We start from the raw sequence: 18,949 nt of genomic DNA on the forward strand, positions 1-18,949 counted from the left end.
TGACATGCCAAGGGCGCGGCCTAGGAGTTCGGCTCACCTTTGGAGGTCTAGGATCTCGGGGCTCTGGTGACAGGTGAATCGAAGGTCGGTGTCCCAGACTGGTGTATCATGGGAGGTGGAAGATCTTTGGCTGTGCACCCAGAGACCTGAGATCTTCGGACACAGAGCTCAGAAAAAGCAATGTAACGGACTCTTAACTTCGTAAACCAGTGAGTTGTTTGTTATGTCTCCCCTCTCGCTGTGAAACGGAGAGACCTCTTTCTCCTTATTAGGGAGAGAGAGAACCTGTGGTATGTTGAATACCGGGTAAACGCATAGTCTTTGGGGTACTGCAAGTCTGTGTCTTTGCTGTTGCTTTGCTGCACGCTTGAGTGCTTGGTGGTGGGTGACGATACTTCTTTTGCCAGTGGGGAGAGGGGGATCGTTGCTTGCTGCCGCTTACACGCCAGAGGGAGGGGAGCTGGGGGGGGGTTACTTTGGGGTTCTAACATTTAACTGTCATTCATTCTTTGGGGCATTCCTCTGTTTTCATGGATGTTTGCAAAGAAAAAGCAATTCAGGATGTATATTGTATACATTTCTCTGAGATTAAATGTACCTTTAAAACCTTTGAAACCAAGCACTTTCTCCTCAGTAATAGCAATTACACTCACTTCTACCCTTTGACACTCTAGAATTTCTGGCATACTGCTAGTGTCTTCCACAGTGAAAATGACTGCAAAATAGTTATTAAGCTTGTCCACCATTTCTTTAACCCCCATTACTACCTCTCCAGAGCCATTTTACAGTGGTCCGATATCCACTCTCACCTCTTTTTTACTCTTCATATGTCTGAAAAAAATCATTTTGTATCTTCTATATCATTGGCTTCATATTTGATCTCCTTAGGGCTTTTTAGTTGCCTTCAGTTGTTTTTTAAAACCTTCCCAGTCCTCTAACACCCCACTAATTTTGGTGGTGAAGGGTGCAGGAGACAAGGACAATAGCTTCTGTCTCTTGCTGCACAGGATAGCTTCATTAATGACAAATTAAAAATACTAATTTTGATGGTTAACCATTGAGTGCTTTATGACAAAAGGAGTCTGTTGTCAGGGGTGGGTGGGGTATTCCTGTTTTTCAAAGGTGATTTGGTCATGTTTGTGTGTTTGTAGACAGACTGCTCCATTCAGCTCCAATTCCTGTCGGGAAGCCAGAAAACACATCTCATTGGCTCCAGTTACATAATGAATGAGATTTAAACCAGAAGTTAGATCTAATGAGATCTACTCTGGGCCAATCAAAGTTTGTTGATGGATTGGCATCTGAGAAACATCCACTCATCAACCTAATTCCTTTACTAATAGGAAAGAAACTCATCCTCCTCTGGCAACTCTAAGCATACAGTGTAGCAGCAAGTTCCCATGCAACTGTTGTTGAAATGTGAATGTAGTGACTATAGAAGCTGGACCATGTGTTATAATGAGCACATGCAGCAGAAGAATAGCTTTTGACCCACAGAATGCTCCTATCCACGTCAGCACCCCATGGAGAAAGTCCCTGAAACCACCACTCAATTGTATGAAGAAGACTTTGAGGGAGATTCCTTTCTGTACCAGACACCCTGAAATCAGACAATTGGCTGAGCTCATTAGTTTTATTTTTACTTAGGGACCTCCCTTCATGTTGGATTTCAGTTACAAAAGTACGTTCAGTCTGCAGAACAAAGGAAAAACTCATATTTACATGGCACCTTTCACAATTTCAGAATGTCTAAAAGCATTCAATCATTTTGAAGTCTTCACGGTTGTAATTGAAATGTTAGACCTGTAACTATACTACAAACATATACATGATTGTATTCAAATATAAACTCATTACATTCCAAACATCACATGTTAATGGCATTTGCCTTTGTTTCATCAGTGCTCTTGCTGCTACACCTCAGTATCTGAACTGAGAACTGGACCCTGCTTTTTGCATTGACATCTGAATGATTGCAGAGTACCTTTGAAGGCGGCTTGGAACTTCCTGCTGGAGAGCCAATAGAGGAGAGGGTCCAGGCAACAGTTGACATTGGCCAGCACGAAAAAGATATAATAAAGATTTTCTAACTTGAGGAGCCACTGGCACTTCTCAGGATAGAACTGCTTAACTATAACGGCAGCTGATCGTGACAACTGTACTGGGAAACAGCAGCCGACAAAAGTGACGAGAGAGACAGCAATGATCCCCATCGACTTCACCTTCACAGCTTTTCCCTTAGGGAGGTTGGCACCCATTTTAACAATGTAAGATCCAAGCAAACTGTAGCAAATGACAGAAACTCCAAATGGGATCATTAGTCCAGGAAATAAATTAACCATGCTCCATACAAAGAACAGAGATGTCATTTCGTTTTGATGTATGCTTAAGCATTGGGTAACGTTATGCACTTTGGATGTTCTAAGGATGAAAAAGAATGGCAAGCCCTTAATGAGGAGGAAAATCCATATAGCCAGACAAACTGATTTAACAAACTTCTGATTCTTAAAAACACTATTCTTGGTCAAGTGTACAACAGTGTGATATCGATGCACACTCACCAGAGTGAGGAAGTAGGTACTGCCGTACATATGTACAGATAACAAGCACGCCTCTAACTGACACAGGAATTGCCCAAATGGCCACCAGTTTGACAGTGAAAAGCTGATAACTAGCAGTGGTGCTGTAGGGGCAATGATGATGTCTGATAAAGCCAGATTAAACTGAATGATCATTCCAGTGTTCCATTGCTTGAAGCGAAACCAAAATGTGTACAGGCTCAGGGCACTCAGTACAAACCCCAGGACAAAGATCATACTTAGGAAAGCAGGGATGAAAACGTTCATGTGCTGAGGCTTACAGGAGCTGTTGTTGATTGTAGTATTAAAGGTCATGGCTGTCTTGAGGGCAGCAGAACTATTGGACTAAGCAGGTCCTGTTAATCCAGTTACCTGCAAAATAACACAGAGTATGTATGTTAACTTCCTTACAAAACTGTAATTGTTTTAGAAATACTGTAGGGATTCATTAAATGAATCAAGGAATGTGGAATAACCCTGGGGGACTCCTGCAGAGGTAGCCAAAGTGATGTTCTTTCGAAAAAAAAATGAAAATAGCAGGAACACTCAGCTGGTCGGAAGAAAGAGAACACAATGGTAATATTTCAAATTATGCTCAGGATGAAATGCCGAGGGCCCTGTAAATCAGTAACAATGCCAAATCACTTCAGTGAGCATGGCTACAAAATGTGATTACCTTCCAGATATCTGAGACTTCTTAAGGTGAAACTGTTCTCACTGGCAGAGAAACATGCAAGAATTACACCTCTGTAGCCCCTTTCACAATCTCAATCAAAGGACGATTTTTGAAGTGGAGCCACAATTCTGTCAGCCATAGAGAAACAGAGTACAGAGATGAACCCTTCAGCCCATCGAGTCTATGCTGAGCATCTACACTAGTCCTATATTATCAATGCTTTCCCCCACATTCTCAGCACAGTAACAAAGCAGCTAGCATGACGTTATTACAGGTCAGGCCATCGGAACCTGGAGTTCAATCCTAGCATCCTCTGTGAGGTCTCTGTCAGGTCTCCCCATGGAATACGTGTTTTTTTTTCCAGGCTCTCTGGTTTTCACCCACAGTCCAAAGGCCCACCGGGTGGGTTAACTCGTCATTATAAATTGTCCTATGATTAGATTAAGGTTAAATTGGGGGTGTCAGGGTTGCTGGGAGGTGGGGTTTGAAAGGCCAGAAGGGCCTATTCTGTGCTCTATCTCTACATTAAATAAATAAATCAATTAACAACAAGCCCACCTCATATTCTACCCCTCACCTTCACACTAGGGGCAATCTACTGCGATATGGGGGAATTAGAGCACCCAGAGAAATCCCATGAGGCCACAGGGAGAACATACAAAGTCCACATATGAAACACCCGAGGTCAAGGATTGAACCTGGGATTCATTGACATTGAGGAACCGCCTCCACTGGCTGTGTTACTGATTATAATATAAATCATAATTTATATTAATAATGGTATCAGGACACAAAGTGGATAATTTGCCTAAAAGTAGATGTGAAAACGGACAGCATCTTTTAGTGATGTTGGTTGAGGTCCACATACTGTTCAGGAGACAAGGGAGAACTCCTGTCCTCTTTTAGCCTGTCAGTAAGTGATCTCTTACAGCCCCCTGGTTTAATCTGAACATTCAGGGCAACCCTGCCACACCTGCTTCACTCAGTGGGGCCTGGAACAGTGAAAGACTCAGTGACTGACGTACCCCTCTTGTTCACTGGGCTTCCTCTTGCATTAGCTTGCAGAGTTGAAAGGCAAGATTTGACAATTAACAAGTTGGTTTCTGAAGTCACGCCCCTAAAATCGGAAGCGATTTCACTCCTCATAAACCCTGCCCCCAAGTGACTAGACCTAAGGCTTGTGTGATATATTTGTGATACGTGGATCCTGTTTGTATTGCGAGGGGGAGGGAGTGATCTGGAAGTGCTCCCTAGGTGTCCAACGCAGCCCGTTGTCAGAACAAAAACAGAACACAGAACAGTAGAGCACAGTACAGGCCCTTTGACTCATGATGCTGTGCCAAATTTTAATCTAATGCAAGATCAATTCAATCCTTGTCTCCATGTGCCTAGCTAAAAGTCTCTTAAATGTCCCTAATGTATCTGTTTTATCACCTCACTCCATGCACTTACCAATGTCCTACCTCTGACATCCCCCCTCTGCTTTCATCCAATCACTTTAACATTATGCCCTTGGCTGTCCTCAGTCTATGCCTCCTCCCATCTTGTACACCTCTATCAAGTCACCTCTCATTCTCCTTCAGTCCAGGGAGAAAAGCCCTAGCTCACTCAGCCTTCCCTCGATAAGGCATGATCCACAATCCAGGCCACATCCTGGTAAAGCTACGCCCTCTCCAAAGCTTCCACATCGAATGCTGTGCGGCAGCACTGAGGGATCGAGAGATGAGGACCCCATGAATGTTCAGCGGCTGCTTTTCACCATCAGGAGGAAGGCAATGGGGTGGAGAGGGGTGATTTTAGGGGTTGTCAGGAAAGAGCAGGGTGGGGACGAATCACCGCCTTTGGCATGGCTGTAGAGAGTGCTGGAGCTCCTGTATTCTAACTGAGAGATTTCTAACCGGCAGGTCAAATGTTGGACAAGGCTGGACCTCACTCCCTGTACTCACTCCACTGTCAGACATATCAGCTGTGGTCAAGATCAAAGTTCAGAGTACATCTATTATCAAAGTCTGTGTATGTCACCATATGCTACCTTGAGGTTCATTTTCTTGCAGGATTAGGGTAGACAGACAAATAAATAAATAGTGATCCTGGAAACACAGGTCCTTTTCCTGAGCATTCGATACCCTGGGGCAGCTCCGACCATCTGCAGCCTCTTCTAAAGGACAGGGGTCATTGGGGAGATTTGGAATGTGGACAAACAGATTAGTAGTTCAATAAAACTAGAAATTGTTCATAGGGGTTTAGAATGATACATTTACTTTAATTAAGTCTACATAAACAAAATTAAGTTGAAGCATTGACATTATTTACAATCAGTAAAAGGAAGCCATGTTCTTTCAAATACTATCGAGTGAAGACTTTTAAATAAGTGGAGTTACATTAGATATGCCCTCTGTGAATGGATGTGGCTCAAGGGATTAGATTAGATTATGAGGATAAAAGAAAGCTTCAGACATTCATTCAATTACACCAGTGCAGCACCAGCAACAGTGCTCTGGGAAATGATTGAACTGTTACTTCTGTTGCCCCCCGGTAAGCCTCGGGCTCGCTCAGCTCGCTTCCGTCTAGGGGGAGCAGCCTTCGGCCCCGCCAAACTGGGTAATCAAGTTTGTGTGGATGCTGTGTGATGTACTCCACCCCGCCAAATAACAGACAATACACCATATGCGACTAAATGATTACACTTCATAGATCTTACCGCAACTATGTAATTAATAGAGATAAAATATAAAAGTAAAAGGCGCCAAACTTATCAAAGTTCAACCAGTTCATGCACAACAGTTGAAGCTCAATTAACGGAGTCTTCTTTCCACCATTCGATCCTCTCCGACTTCCTCGACCCGCCGCCTGGGACCAACCATACTGGTTGACCAGACGCTCCACACGAGTCTGTCTTCGTCTCCTCTCCTCGCCAAAGACCCTGGGCCTCGGACTCTGGCTTGGGGTCCATCCCGTCGGCCGGTTTACAGCATCGCGTCCACTCTCTCTGTGCCCATCGCACCTTCTCCCTCAAAGCCCACGCAAACAATAGCTTACAGGCACACAAGAAAGAATAACATCTATCCCAATTGGTTAGCAAATGAATACAATTCTCTTGTCAGTAATTATAACCCAAACAAGCTGCTATAGAGAAGCACTTTCCCAGCAGTTAACATAACAAAGAAACCATTTTTATTAGCCTTAGCAGTAACATAAAAGAAGAAACCTCCTTACATTCTCCCCCCACCAAGTTTAGTCATGTCCTCATGACTTCTAAATAACTCGCCAACCATTCCTGCAGACACAAAAACCCAATGCAGGTATAAACAGTCACATTGCTTCCCAAACAGTAGACCTTACACCCTGTTCCACGGGCACTACGTAGGCCAACCTATCAGGGAGTTTCCTAATCCTCCGAGACCTCCGTACCCCCTCACCTAAACCCTTCAGGCTCGGACACTGCTGGGGATACCTCAGGTCTGCTTGCCAACTCCTCTCTCAATCTCTCACTCATGCCCCACTGCAACTCAGAGCCCCCGTCCCGTGTCCAGGATCCTGCTTTTCCTTCAGGGTCCTGCTGTAACCCAGGCTGCCCACAGCTAGCCCTCCCCACTACACCTGACTCAGTGGGAGAACGGCCAAAAGTCTCTTCCTCAATTAAGGGGAAGTTAGCCCAAGGCAGCATATACCACACATTCAGCACATCATCCTTCAAATCCATATTCTTCCTCATTCCCTCGATCGGTAGCTGCTGTTTGATTTTCTCCAAACTGAAGCGCTTAGCCTAGGCTGCCTCTGCAGCCTCTTCAGCCTCCTGTAGTCGAGACGTCAGCTTCTTCTCCGACTCCTCCAACTCTCGCCCCAGTCTCAGCAGTTCTGACCCACGCTTCATGTCCATCTCCACCTGGGACGCAATTACACCACCAGCTTCTTCCAATCGGTTCTGGATCGATGTCTTGAGTTTCTGCTGATCCTTTCGAAGGTTGGTCATTGTTTTGTCCCTCTGGATTAATTCATCAGTACGTGACCGCAGTTTCGGCTCGGAATTCTGTTTCCCCGTCTCCACTTTGACGAGCATGTACTCCAAGTCTTCAATAGTTGTCCGGGGCTCCGGCACTCGCCTCACATCATCGTCCCCCAAGGCGAATCCAAACCCTAGGTGATCATCCACATACGCCAAAACTCCAAACACTTCCACATCCCCCATGGTCTTCCTCATGCCCTGCGGGAAGGTTGCAGGGGCTCCAGATGTGCCCTGTGGCATCTTTTCCGATCGAAAGAATCCTAGGGGACCTATAACGGCCATCTTCTCCTTGTCGGCCTCACTCTTTGGGATCAGGCAAATTCCACTCCTCAGATCCAGCACATTAAACCCCGTCGCACCATACAAACAGACCATCGTGTCTTCAGCCCTCAGGGCCATATTCTGGTCAATGACACTGTGTCTGTTCAGAGTCCTATAATCCACACACACGCCGCCTACATCTTCCACGGCTACAGGAGCCAGTTGCTGTGACCTCTCTCTCACCGAGGTGTCTTCAGCGGTCAACTCCCCTCTCTCGTGGTATTTCGGAGCGTCTACTAAGAGGGTCTCAGCCTCAGATACTTCCCCCAGGCCATAACACAATCGGCTCTCGTTTAAATTCAGGACCGGCCCAAGGCTGCTACACACATCCTCACAAGCAGCTCAAGACACTGGGTGCACAGAAAATGTCCCCACGAACTCCAGTTTCACTGACCAATAATCATCTTCTGGATAATCATTGGCACTGGTACCCCAAATCTCCAGTGCCCTTAATGTTGTCAAGGGTAAATGCCTCAGAAACCAGTTGTAAAACGAACTGTACAACAACTTGACCTGCGCCCCGGTGTTGAGGATGGCTTTAGCATAGCTTCCCTCTATCCGTAACGACACATGGGGGTGTGGACCCTTTTAGCCTTCAGGAATAGGGTCGTTTCCTTTCGGAAGTTCCTTGGTACATTGCTGGGAACGTGCTCCCCAAGAGACCCCAAGCCATTCCCCCACTGGGCCTCCACTAAGTTTCCCGACACCTCTCTGATCAGCTGAACAACTGAGGGAGGGGCTGATCCCGTTAAATGATCCCATTGGCACTGCAAGCAATTTAGCTGCCCCCTTAGCCAGAGAAGATACACTGATAGCTTTTCCCAAACTTTCAGATAACTGGCAACTGTCACTATGGGGTAATTGACCCTGACAGTTCTAACACCGTCACCAGTCCACCTACTCAAACTTTCAACCAATCGCTCTCCCTCAACCGAGCACTGCCACTCATCTAACAACTGAGAGATCCGCTCCGCCCACGTCTCGTATGCCTCCACCCCTTTAGGGGTGGACAGTATCCCAAAAACCAGGCGGAGCCTGCCATAACTGGAACATTTATTCGCAGACACTACCTATGGTCCCACCTCACCCTGGGGATCAATAGACACTGGCAGTCCCATCACCAACTCGTCAGTGTTAGTCTGAACTCAAACAAAGACCTCCAGGGTACCAACAACCACTCCACCCAACACGCATGCAGTAACAACCAGCAATTTCACAGAGGCACACCAGCTTTCCATCCCCGCAGCATGCATAATTTAAAGAGGGCAATCACACAGCTTCCTACTGAATCAAATCCCGGACGAGTCCCCAAATGTAGCCCCCTAGTAAGCCTCAGACTCTCTCAGCTCACTTTCGTCTTGGGGTTCAACCACTTCGTGCACAACAGTTGGAGCTCAATTAATGGAGTCTTCTTTCCACCATTCAATCCCCTCCGACCTCCTCGACGCACCACCTGGGACCAACCACGGTAGTCAACCAGACGCTCCACACGAGTCTGTCTTCGTCTCCTCTCCTCGCCGAAGACCCTGGACCTCGGACTCCCGCTCAGGGTCCATCCCGCCACCCAGCTTACAGTATCACGTCTCCTCTCTCTGTCCCATCGCCGTCTGCCCCAAAACCCACAAAACAATAGCTTACAGACACAGAAGAAAGAATATCATCTATTCCAATTGGTTAGCAAATAAATACAATTTTCTTATCAGTAATTATAACCCAAACAAGCTGCGAGAGAGAAGCACTTTCTCAGCAGTTAACATAAAAAAGAAGCCAATTTATTCTAACATAACAAAGAAGCCATTTTTATTAGCCTTAGCAGTAACATAAAAGAAGAAACCCCTTACACTTACAAATGACATTCACCTTCATATCAGTGACAGCAGAAACAACGTGTCCAGTCCTCTGAAGAAAATGGACCCTAGCTATGATACAGGATATCATGTGCATTTAACAGCTCAAAACCACAGACGAGCACAGCTCTACAGCAGTGCAGCATTGGGGTAGGAAAATCTTTTTAAGACATTGTCTTAATTGTTTTACCACTGCTCTCCAGCGACTACTGGAAGAAAAGCTTACGAAAGGTTCAAGAAACTAGGTAATGATAGAGATCTAGACGATCATAAGGCTAGCAGGAAGGAGCTTAAGAATGAAATTAGGAGAGCCGGAAGGGGCTATGAGAAGGCCTTGGTGAGCAGGATTAAAGAAAACTCCAAGACATTCTACAAGTATGTGAAGAGCAAAAGGATAAGACGTGAGAGAATAGGACCAAACAAGTGGAAAAGTGTATATGGAACCGGAGCAGATAGCTGAGGTACTTAATGAATACTTTGCTTTAGTATTCACTACAGAAAAGGATCTTGGCAATTTTCTGGATGACTTACAGCGGACTGAAAAGCTTGAGCATATAGACATTAAGAAAGAGGATATGGTGGAGCTTTTGGAAAGCATCAAGTTGGATAAATCTCTGGGACTGGATGAGATGTACCCCAGGCAACAGTGGGAGGCGAGGGAGGAAATTGCTGAGCCTCTGGCAATGAACTTGGCATATCAATGGGGACGGGAGAGGTTCTGGAGGATTGGAGGGTTGCGGATGTTGTTCCCTTATTCAAGAAAGGGAGTAGAGATAGCCCAGGAAATTGTAGACCAGTGAGTCTTACTTCAGTGATTGGTAAGTTGATGGAGAAGATCTTGAGAGGCAGGATTTATGAACATTTGGAGAGGCATAATACGATTAGGAATAGTCAACATGGCTTTGTAAAAGACAGGTTGTGCCTTACGAGCCTGATCGAATTTTTGAGGATGTGACTAAACACGTTGATGAAGGTAGAGCAATAGATGTAGTGTATTTGGATTTCAGCAAGGCATTTGATAAGATACCCCATGCAAGGCTTATTGAGAAAGTAAGGAGCCAAGCGATCCAAGGGGACCTTGCTTTGTGGATCCAGAATTGGCCTGCCCACAGAAGGCAAAGAGTGGTTGTAGATGGGTTCTATTCTGCATGGAGGTTGGTGACCAGTGGTGTGCCTCAGGGATCTGTTCTGGGATCTATTCTCTTCGTGATTTTTATAAATGACCTGGATGAGGAAGTGGAGGGATAGGTTAGTAAATTTGCTGATGACACAAAGGTTGGGGGTGTTGTGGATAGTGTGGAGGGCTGTCAGAGGTTACAGCAGGACATTGACAGGATGCAAAACTGGGCTGAGAAATGGCAAATGGAGTTCAACCCAGGTAAGTGTAAGGTGGTTCATTTTGGTAGGTCAAATATGATGGCAGAATAAAAGGCAAGACTTTTATGCCAGTATTTAAGGTAAGACTCTTGGCACTGTGGAGGATCAGAGGGATCTTGGAGTCCGAGTCCATAGGACACTCAAAGCTGCACAGGTTGACTCTGTGGTTAAGAAGGCATACGGTGCATTGGCCTTCATCAATGGAGGGTTTGAGTTTAAGAGCCGAGAGGTAATGTTGCAGTTATATAGGACCCTGGTCAGACCCCACTTGGAGTACTATGCTCAGTTCTGGTCATCTCACTACAGGAAGGATGTGGAAACTATAGAAAGGGTGCAGAGGAGATTTACAAGGATGTTGCCTGGATTGGGGAGCATGCCTTATGAGAATAAGTTGAGTGAACTATACCTTTTCTCCTTTGAGCAACGGAGGATGAGAGGTGACCTGACAGAGGTGTATAAGATGATGGGAGGCATTGATCATGTGGATAGTCAGAGGCTTTTTCTCAGTAGTGAAATGGCTATCATGAGAAGACACAGTTTTAAGGTGCTTGCAAGTAGGTACAGAGGAGATATCAGGGGTAAGTTTTTTTTACGCAGAGAGTGGTGAGTGCGTGGAATGAGCTGCCAGCAGTGGTGGTGGAGGCGGATACAATAGGGTCTTTTAAGAGACTCCTGGATAGTTACATGGAGCTTAGAAAAATAGAGGGCTATGGGTAACCCAAGATAATATCTAAAGTAAGTACATGTTTGGCACAGTATTGTGGGCCGAAGGGCCTGTATTGTGCTGTAGGTTTTCTATGTTTCTACATTTCTGTCTCTACAAACCAGCAGCACCTGACAGAATCATGCCAAGGTCTAAAACTCAATTAATCAAAGGACTAAGAATGCAACATTAGCATTTATTTTGAGAGGACTAGAATAGAAAAGCAAGAATGTAATGCTGAGGCTTTATATTTATAAAGCATTGGTCAGACCACGCTTGGAGTTATGTGAGCAGTTTTGGACCCCTTAAGACATGCTGGCATTGGAAAATTCTAGACTAGGTTTTTCAGCATAATTCTGGGAATGAAAGAGTTAATGTATGAGGAGTTTTTGATGGCTCTGGATCTGTAATCACCAGTTTAGATGAATGAGAGGAGATCTCATTAAAACCTGTTGAATATTGAAAGGACTAGAGATAGAGAGCAAGTGGAGAGGATGTTTCCTATAGTGGGGAAGTCCAAGACCAGAGGACACAGCCTCAGAATAGAAGATTGTCCATTTAGAACAGAGATGAGGGGAAATGTCTGTAGCCAGAGGGTGGTGAATCTGTGGAATTCATTTCCACAGATGGCTGCAGAGACCAAGTTATTGGGCATATTTAAAGTGGTGGGTTGATAGGTTCTTGATTAGTAAGGGCGTCAAAGGTTATCAAAGTTCAAGGTTCGATATACACTATTGAAGTATACTGTATATACATATACAACCTTGAGATTCACCTCAAAACAAAAAAACCCAAAAGAACCCATTAAAAAAAAGACCATTAAACACCCAATGTACAGAGAGAGAAAAAAATATTATTGTGCAAGCAATCGAAGCAAGCAAGTAGCATTCAGAATGAAGGTGAATCCATGGACACAAAGTCCAGAGAAGTCAGAGCAGGCCACAGCCTTAGCCTCATTTCAGTGTGGAACAGCAAGCAGAACCAGCCCAAACCTTGCCTCTTGTCCCGACACCCTGCCTTTTCAACCCATCTGGCCCAGCGTTTAAATCGTCTTGGACCCACTCACTTCAACCCTCAACTCAGTCTGGCTTTCGCTCACCTCTCCATCGTTTGCGGTGATGGTTTACCATAAATCTTACAAGAAAATTAGTCTTTGTTTTGTTTGCTATCAACAAATAGTTGCAGAGTTCATCTTAAACTGGGGACAATAAATGAGAACTGAATGTCCTCATAATCTAATCTAATCTAATCTAAACTGGTTATGAGGCGAAGGCAGGGGAATGGGGTTGAGAGGAATATTAAATCATCCATGATGGACTGGCAGAACACAGTCGATGAGCTGAATGGCCTAATTCGGCTCCTATTTCTTATGGTCTTAACTCATACGTTATCAGGTGTGGTTCCCTGTAAAATGAAGCAAATTTCTTGTATTTAGTGTTTTCAGAGATGTTTGTGTTGATGGATTGGGGCCAGAGAATGAGAGCATTGTGTCAGAGAGCAGAGGCTCTTCAAGGTCTTCTCATCTCTTGAGTTCCTGGGCTTTGCTTGATCAGTATTTTCCCAATATCCCGGCAGTTAATGAATCAAGTGGCTACACTGTGAGCTTTGATAGTTCCTTCGGGTATCCTGGTCAACTGATCACTAGCGTTCTCGCCAATGTTCCCTCTAATTTGTAATGACCAGTGTGTGCAAAAGCTCTTGTGCTGTGCAATTTTTTGCCCAGTGACAACAACATGTGCGCACTGAATAATTTCTTCAATAAAAACAGTTCTAAAACCCGCAGACAAGTTATCGCAAGCTCCACGCTGTCAACGTCGTCTGCATCGGAAACCGGAAAAGGAAACGTGATTGCGTTCAATCATGAAATATTCTTAACATGCCAACGGGGCAGAGGGTGACAACCTTTGTGCGCAGTTTAAATCCCTTCCACACTAGTAGCAAAAGCCATGTGCACGCACACACGTTAGAGGAAACATTGGTTCTCACCTCTAAAGGTTCCAGTTCAGCTCACTTTTCAGAGACCAGAGCATAAAAATCGAGGCTGACAGAGCAGTGTGGGAGTGCTGTCCTGTCAGGTCTTTCTGTTGGGACATCCCACCAAAGTCCTGCCATTAAAGACTTCAGCAAACTTTTGGTTTCCTGTGCAATGTGAAAGTTTCATTAGCTTTGGGCCATGGGAGGGTATTTTTGAAGGGATCTCAAGCTTTCCCTTTGATCAGAGGAAATAAAAGAACAAAACTATTAATTACAATTGAGGTCAACAGACACAAAATGCTGAATGAGTTCAGCAGGTCAGGCAGCGTCAATGAGGGAAATGATCAGGCAAGGTTTCAGGCACTTCTGTAATCTCTGTTCCAGCATCAGTGTCTTCAGTTTACAATTTGGGAATGATTTTGATCTAACCCAGAAGTGTGTGTTACTGGGATCATTCATTATTGGGCTCACTTTATGGTAAATGAGGGCAACATAGGGTTCACCTTTTATAATGCTCAGTTGACTCCAGTTAAAGTATTTTATTTTTCTCTTAGTGTTAAACTTCAGAAAGTTTTGGCTGGGATTGTTCGCGTCTTCTTCCCCAGTCACAGTGTAAAATTAGAGATCATAGGAATGAAATGGGAAGTTCCAGTCAATCAACAACAACAAGTATGAGGTGCTGTGTTTCAGAAGTCAAATAGGTATTGATGTGCTGCAACTCCTCACTGGTGAGAATGGCGAGCAAGTGACAGACTTACATCCTTCATATACATGAGGAGTAAAAATCTTTATGTTACGTGTCCGTCTAAATGTACAATGTGCAATTTATAGTAATTTACAATACACAGTATGTACAACAGGACAGTCAATATAGCATAGAATTACAGTCGTGTCGCCATGAATTAATCAGTCTAATGGCCTGGTGGAAGAAGCTGTCCCGGAGCCTGTTGGTCCTAGCTTTTATGCCTGGATGGTAGCAGCAGGATCAGTTTGTGGTTGGGGTGACTCTGGTCCCCAATGATCCTTCAGGCCCTTTTTACGCACCCATCTTTGTAAGTGTCCTGAATAGTGGGAAGTTCACATCTACAGATGCGCTGGGCTGTCCGCACCACTCTCTGCAGAGTCCTGTGACTGAGGGAAGTACAGGTCCCATTCCAGGCAGAGATGTAGCCAGTCTGGATGCTCTCAATTGTGCCCCTGTAGAAAGTTCTTAGGATCTGGGGACCCACACCAACTTTCTTCAACCATCTGAGGTGAAAGAGGCACTCTTGTGCTCTTTTCACCACACAGCCGGTATGTACAGGCTACGTGAGATCCTCGGTGACATGTATGCTGAGGAACTTAAAGCTGTTCACTTGTTTTTGCAGGTAAGATCTAAAATTAAAGCAGTTCTAATGCTGTGACAAGCTTAAAGATTGTTCCTAGGGGAATTCTTCATTGCCTACTCCAACCCATGGATGTGGCTCAAGGTTGGGCTATCTGTTGTGAGAAGCTTCTCTAGAGCCATAACATGGAGTCATGACCTCACAATCTTCCTGGTTATGATTTTGTACCTTATTGTTTACCTGCACTGCATTTTCTGCAGCTGGTACTCTTTATTTCTGCATTGTTGTTGTTTTATCTTGATCTACCTCCATATACTTTGTAATGTTACACTGCACACGTCAGACTTCCAGTACAACTCTGAGTCTTGCCACTTGCAGAGGTCCTCTGATGACTCTGCGGTGGCTGGGTATGATCGGAGATGGGCAGGAGTCGGAGTACAGAGTTTGTGGAGTGGTGTGGGAAGAGTCCCCTGCTCCTGAATGTTGCTAGAACCAGGGAGATGATGATTGCTCTTAGGAGGAAGAGGACTGTGATGAGTCCTGTATACATTCTGGGAGAAGAGGCTGCGGTGGTGGAGGAGTACAAATACTTGGGTGTTCACGTCGACAACAGACTTGACTGGAAAAACAACACCAAGGCTGTTTACAAGAGGGGACGAGCAGACTCTATTTCTAAGGAAGCTGAGATCCTTCAATGTGTGCAGCAGGTTGTTGGAGATCTTTTACCAGTCTGTTGTAGCGAGTGCAGTCTTCTTTGTGGCTTTACGTTAGGGGAGCAGCATTGGTGGCTAAATAAGACTAAATAAACTCATCAAAAAGGCTGGATCAGTCCTTGGCTACAACCTGGACTCTTTTGAGTTATTGGCAGAGAGGAGGTCACTGAACAAACTGTTTTCCATTATGGACAATTTGGTACATCTTCTCCGTGACCTACTGAATAAGTAGCAGAGCACCCTTTCCAACAGACTCAATCAGCTCCACTGTCACCAGGGTCGTACAGAAAATCTTTCCTACCAAATGCAATAAGCACATACAACAGTTCATCACTGTGCGATGGGAGAACACACATCACAGTACAATAGACTCTATTATTTGGTGCATTAGCATTGTACATTGGTAAACTATTATTGTGTATATTATTATTCTGAACTTTATTACTAGTTAAGTGCACTGCAAAGTGTGTTTTTCAATGTTGTTGCTGTAACGAAAGAATTTCCCACTCGGGATCAATAAAATACGTATTGTTATTATTAGGGATTTGATCTGTATGAACAGTACGAAGACAAGCTTTTCACAGTACCTCAGTGCAGGAGACAATAAATCAATTTCAGTTCCAATGATTCGTGACGCTGTGCTCACAGTTCAGCGGGTCTTCACTCCTGGGGTCTCAGATCATTTACCAGACTCCCTCTCCAGTGCAGATATGGACAGCTCCTGCTCTCGCCGGACACAGCAGTAACCAAGGTGTTCTACCAAAGCTAACCCCAGAACGGTTCTTGTGGGGCACTGCTTCCGAGCTCTCTGACAAACTGTATTTTGTGGTGACACTTTAACCTAATGATTACTTCGCACGTCGAAGGCAACTCAGCAATAAGAAAGTAACTCTCTGCCTACCTTTCCCAGGAAAGGGTCTGCTATCCCCGAGAAAGCGAAAGGATTTCCTCCAAGACAACACAGTGTGGCACCAGATCCCCGGCTACCTGCAATTACAGGTATGCCCTCTTCTTCACTTTCTGAACAAGCTGCCGGGACCAAAGGACAAAGGTGCTGTATCTGATCGGGTACTGACCTTCAGAAAACCTTCATTCCACAAGGCCGGCGCCGTCCAGCCCCAGAAGAAGCGGTTCTCCCAGGCGTTCGATCCTTGACGGCAAAGCTCCGATAACTACTCCGGTCCGCCGGAGCGGACTTAAAGAGTCTTTCTCTGGACTATTGGATGTTATTTTAACACCAGTTTAATTCGTTTTCTTTTAGAGTTACAGAGTTAGATAGTAAATCTCTCGGTGTAGCAGGTCAGTTGAAAGCGAGGGCATGAGTGGGTGCTGGAGAAGGGCAAGAGAGAGTGGGATTGGAGAAGGGCGGTGTCTGCGAAACGTTAGACCGTGGAGTTTTACTGAGCTAATACGAGCTAAATAGGCGACTCATTTTGATACAACGTCCTTCTGCCCACGGTAGCTAGTTACACCGATCCTTTGCCGCACACCTTCACTCCCGTCGGCGCATCTGTCCTGCGACTATCTGCTCCCTCCTCTGTTTGTGCCGACCCTGGGCACCACATTCTGTCTCCATCCAACACAAACCATTACCAGAAAGTAACATTACCTTCATGCTTTAAAGGCAGTAAAACGCCGGATTGTGTGTACGTGCGTGCCCCGACATCCACTGCAGCCGCCCCTGGAGGTTATTCTGTCGACCTGGTGGTTCCTCTTCCTCTGGTGATGTTTGGTGTCTGTGCGCGAACAGTGTGACTTATGCTGTTGACAACTAAAATAGCCCTTGCTAACCACCAAGTAGACGCCGATCTGGTTTTGTCTAGTCCCATCTACCTACACCCGGACCATTATCTTCCGTCCATTTACCTCTAGAAACGTATCGCTACCTTTACCATTGAAACCACATCACCACTTCCGCTGGCAGCTCTTTCCCCACTCGCATCACGCGTCCCTTAAATATTTCACCTTTCATCTTGAGCCGATGACCTCTAGTTCAAGTCACCCAAACTGAGAGGAAATGCCTGTGTGCATTCACCCCATCTATACTCCAATAATTTAGCCTCCACAATAAGGCGGAAAGGTCTGAGCTCGGTCCGGCCGAGACTGGGAAGGGTAGCCGACACCTCCCGTTGTTTTACACACTTTCCCCTCTGGATGGCGGAGTGGAGATACCCTTGTACCAAAGGAGGTGTAAGGTGCTCCTTCCCTCCACTAGCAAGCAGGTCACCCCTGGGCGAGGCGTAGCATTTGCTTAGCCCCTCCCACCCCCACCCCCCACGATCGGGGTCACGTGAAGCCAGGGAAGCAGGTGGTAAATTGTCCCATGAACAGCTGATGCATATCACAAGTTATGGGACCACTGGCTCCAGGCAGACAATCTGTGAAGAGTATTGATAATAGCTGGGTTCCCCCGTCTTGTAAAGGCTTCTGTAAAAATCTGCCAAGTGCAATTATGGTCGTGAGACCATGACCGCCTATATCATACGACACGACACATAATGATGATGATGATGATGATGCCCCTATATCACGTGCACAGGTTGCTGTGACGGTGCTTCTCAGAGAGACTGACCACACAGCTGGTGGAATGTCCGCATGGACCTTCGCACGTTTTTACCGGTGCATCATAGGGAGTATTCTATCCAGATGCGGCACCATTGTGTTTGGCAACTGATCCACGCATGGCCGCCAGAAACCGCAGACGGTTGTGGACACGGCTCAGCACATCAGGGAAACCAGCCTCTGTCTACAGTTCCCGCTGCCTCAGTGAACCAGCTAGCATAATCAAAGACCCCTCCCACCCAGACATTCTCTCTTCTCCCTTCTTCCACGGTGCAAAAGCCTGAAGGCATGTACCACTAGGGTTAACAAGTGAACTATTTAGCAGTCTTATAACAGTTCTGCCCCACTGTTATGAGACTATTAAACAGTCCCCTCGTAGGATAAGATGGATTCTTGACCTCACGATCTACCTGGTTATGGCCTTGCCCTTTATTGTTTACCTGCACTGCATTTTCTCTTGATTCTGCAGTGTTATTCTTTCACCTTGTTCTACCTCGATGCACTATTGTAATGAAGTGATCTGTATGAATGGAAAGCAAGACAAAGCCTTTCTCTCTATCCCAGTCCATGTGACAATAATAAACCACTGTCAGTTCAAAGGAGTGGAGCAAGAGGAGACATATGGCAAAATGGCCGGTTGTCCATGGGGAATGTATCTCATGTAATTTTCTGTCTGCCAACACAAAATGTTTACTGAGGATTCTAGCAGAGGAACCAGGTAGCAGCCAGCCGGATTCCACTTTCATGCTGTCGTTATTTAAAGACAAAATCACTAGGCTGCCAGTTGCAATGTTACTTTGGCCTAGAGTTGCCAATACCACAGTTGTTTACCCTGGTGCACAGTTTAGTTTTCCAGTCTTACACTC

At 45.5% G+C, this 18,949-nt stretch overlaps 1 protein-coding gene across 2 annotated transcripts; it reads right to left on the bottom strand.

Annotated features, from left to right (window-relative positions):
* Positions 1-1,628: 1,628 nt before the first annotated feature.
* LOC140186429 (lysophosphatidic acid receptor 6) lies at positions 1,629-17,606 on the bottom strand. 2 transcript variants are annotated; one of them, XM_072240699.1, is made up of 2 exons: positions 17,131-17,606; positions 1,629-2,951 (listed from the first exon to the last, which is right to left on the bottom strand). In XM_072240699.1, exon 2 carries the CDS (start codon positions 2,892-2,894, stop codon positions 1,914-1,916), a length of 981 nt encoding a protein of 326 aa, XP_072096800.1. In that variant the 5' UTR covers positions 2,895-2,951; positions 17,131-17,606; the 3' UTR covers positions 1,629-1,913. The 2 variants fall into 2 exon arrangements, with proteins under 2 accessions (XP_072096800.1, XP_072096801.1); XM_072240700.1 differs by lacking the exon at positions 17,131-17,606 and adding an exon at positions 16,598-17,047.
* Positions 17,607-18,949: the final 1,343 nt, after the last annotated feature.

Source organism: Mobula birostris, chromosome 22, assembly GCF_030028105.1.
Source record: "Mobula birostris isolate sMobBir1 chromosome 22, sMobBir1.hap1, whole genome shotgun sequence".
Lineage (NCBI taxonomy): Eukaryota > Metazoa > Chordata > Chondrichthyes > Myliobatiformes > Myliobatidae > Mobula > Mobula birostris.

Bases quoted from the DNA above. Each gene is read 5' to 3' on its own strand.
- LOC140186429 (XM_072240699.1), bottom strand. From the start codon at position 2,894: ATGACCTTTAATACTACAATCAACAACAGCTCCTGTAAGCCTCAGCAC.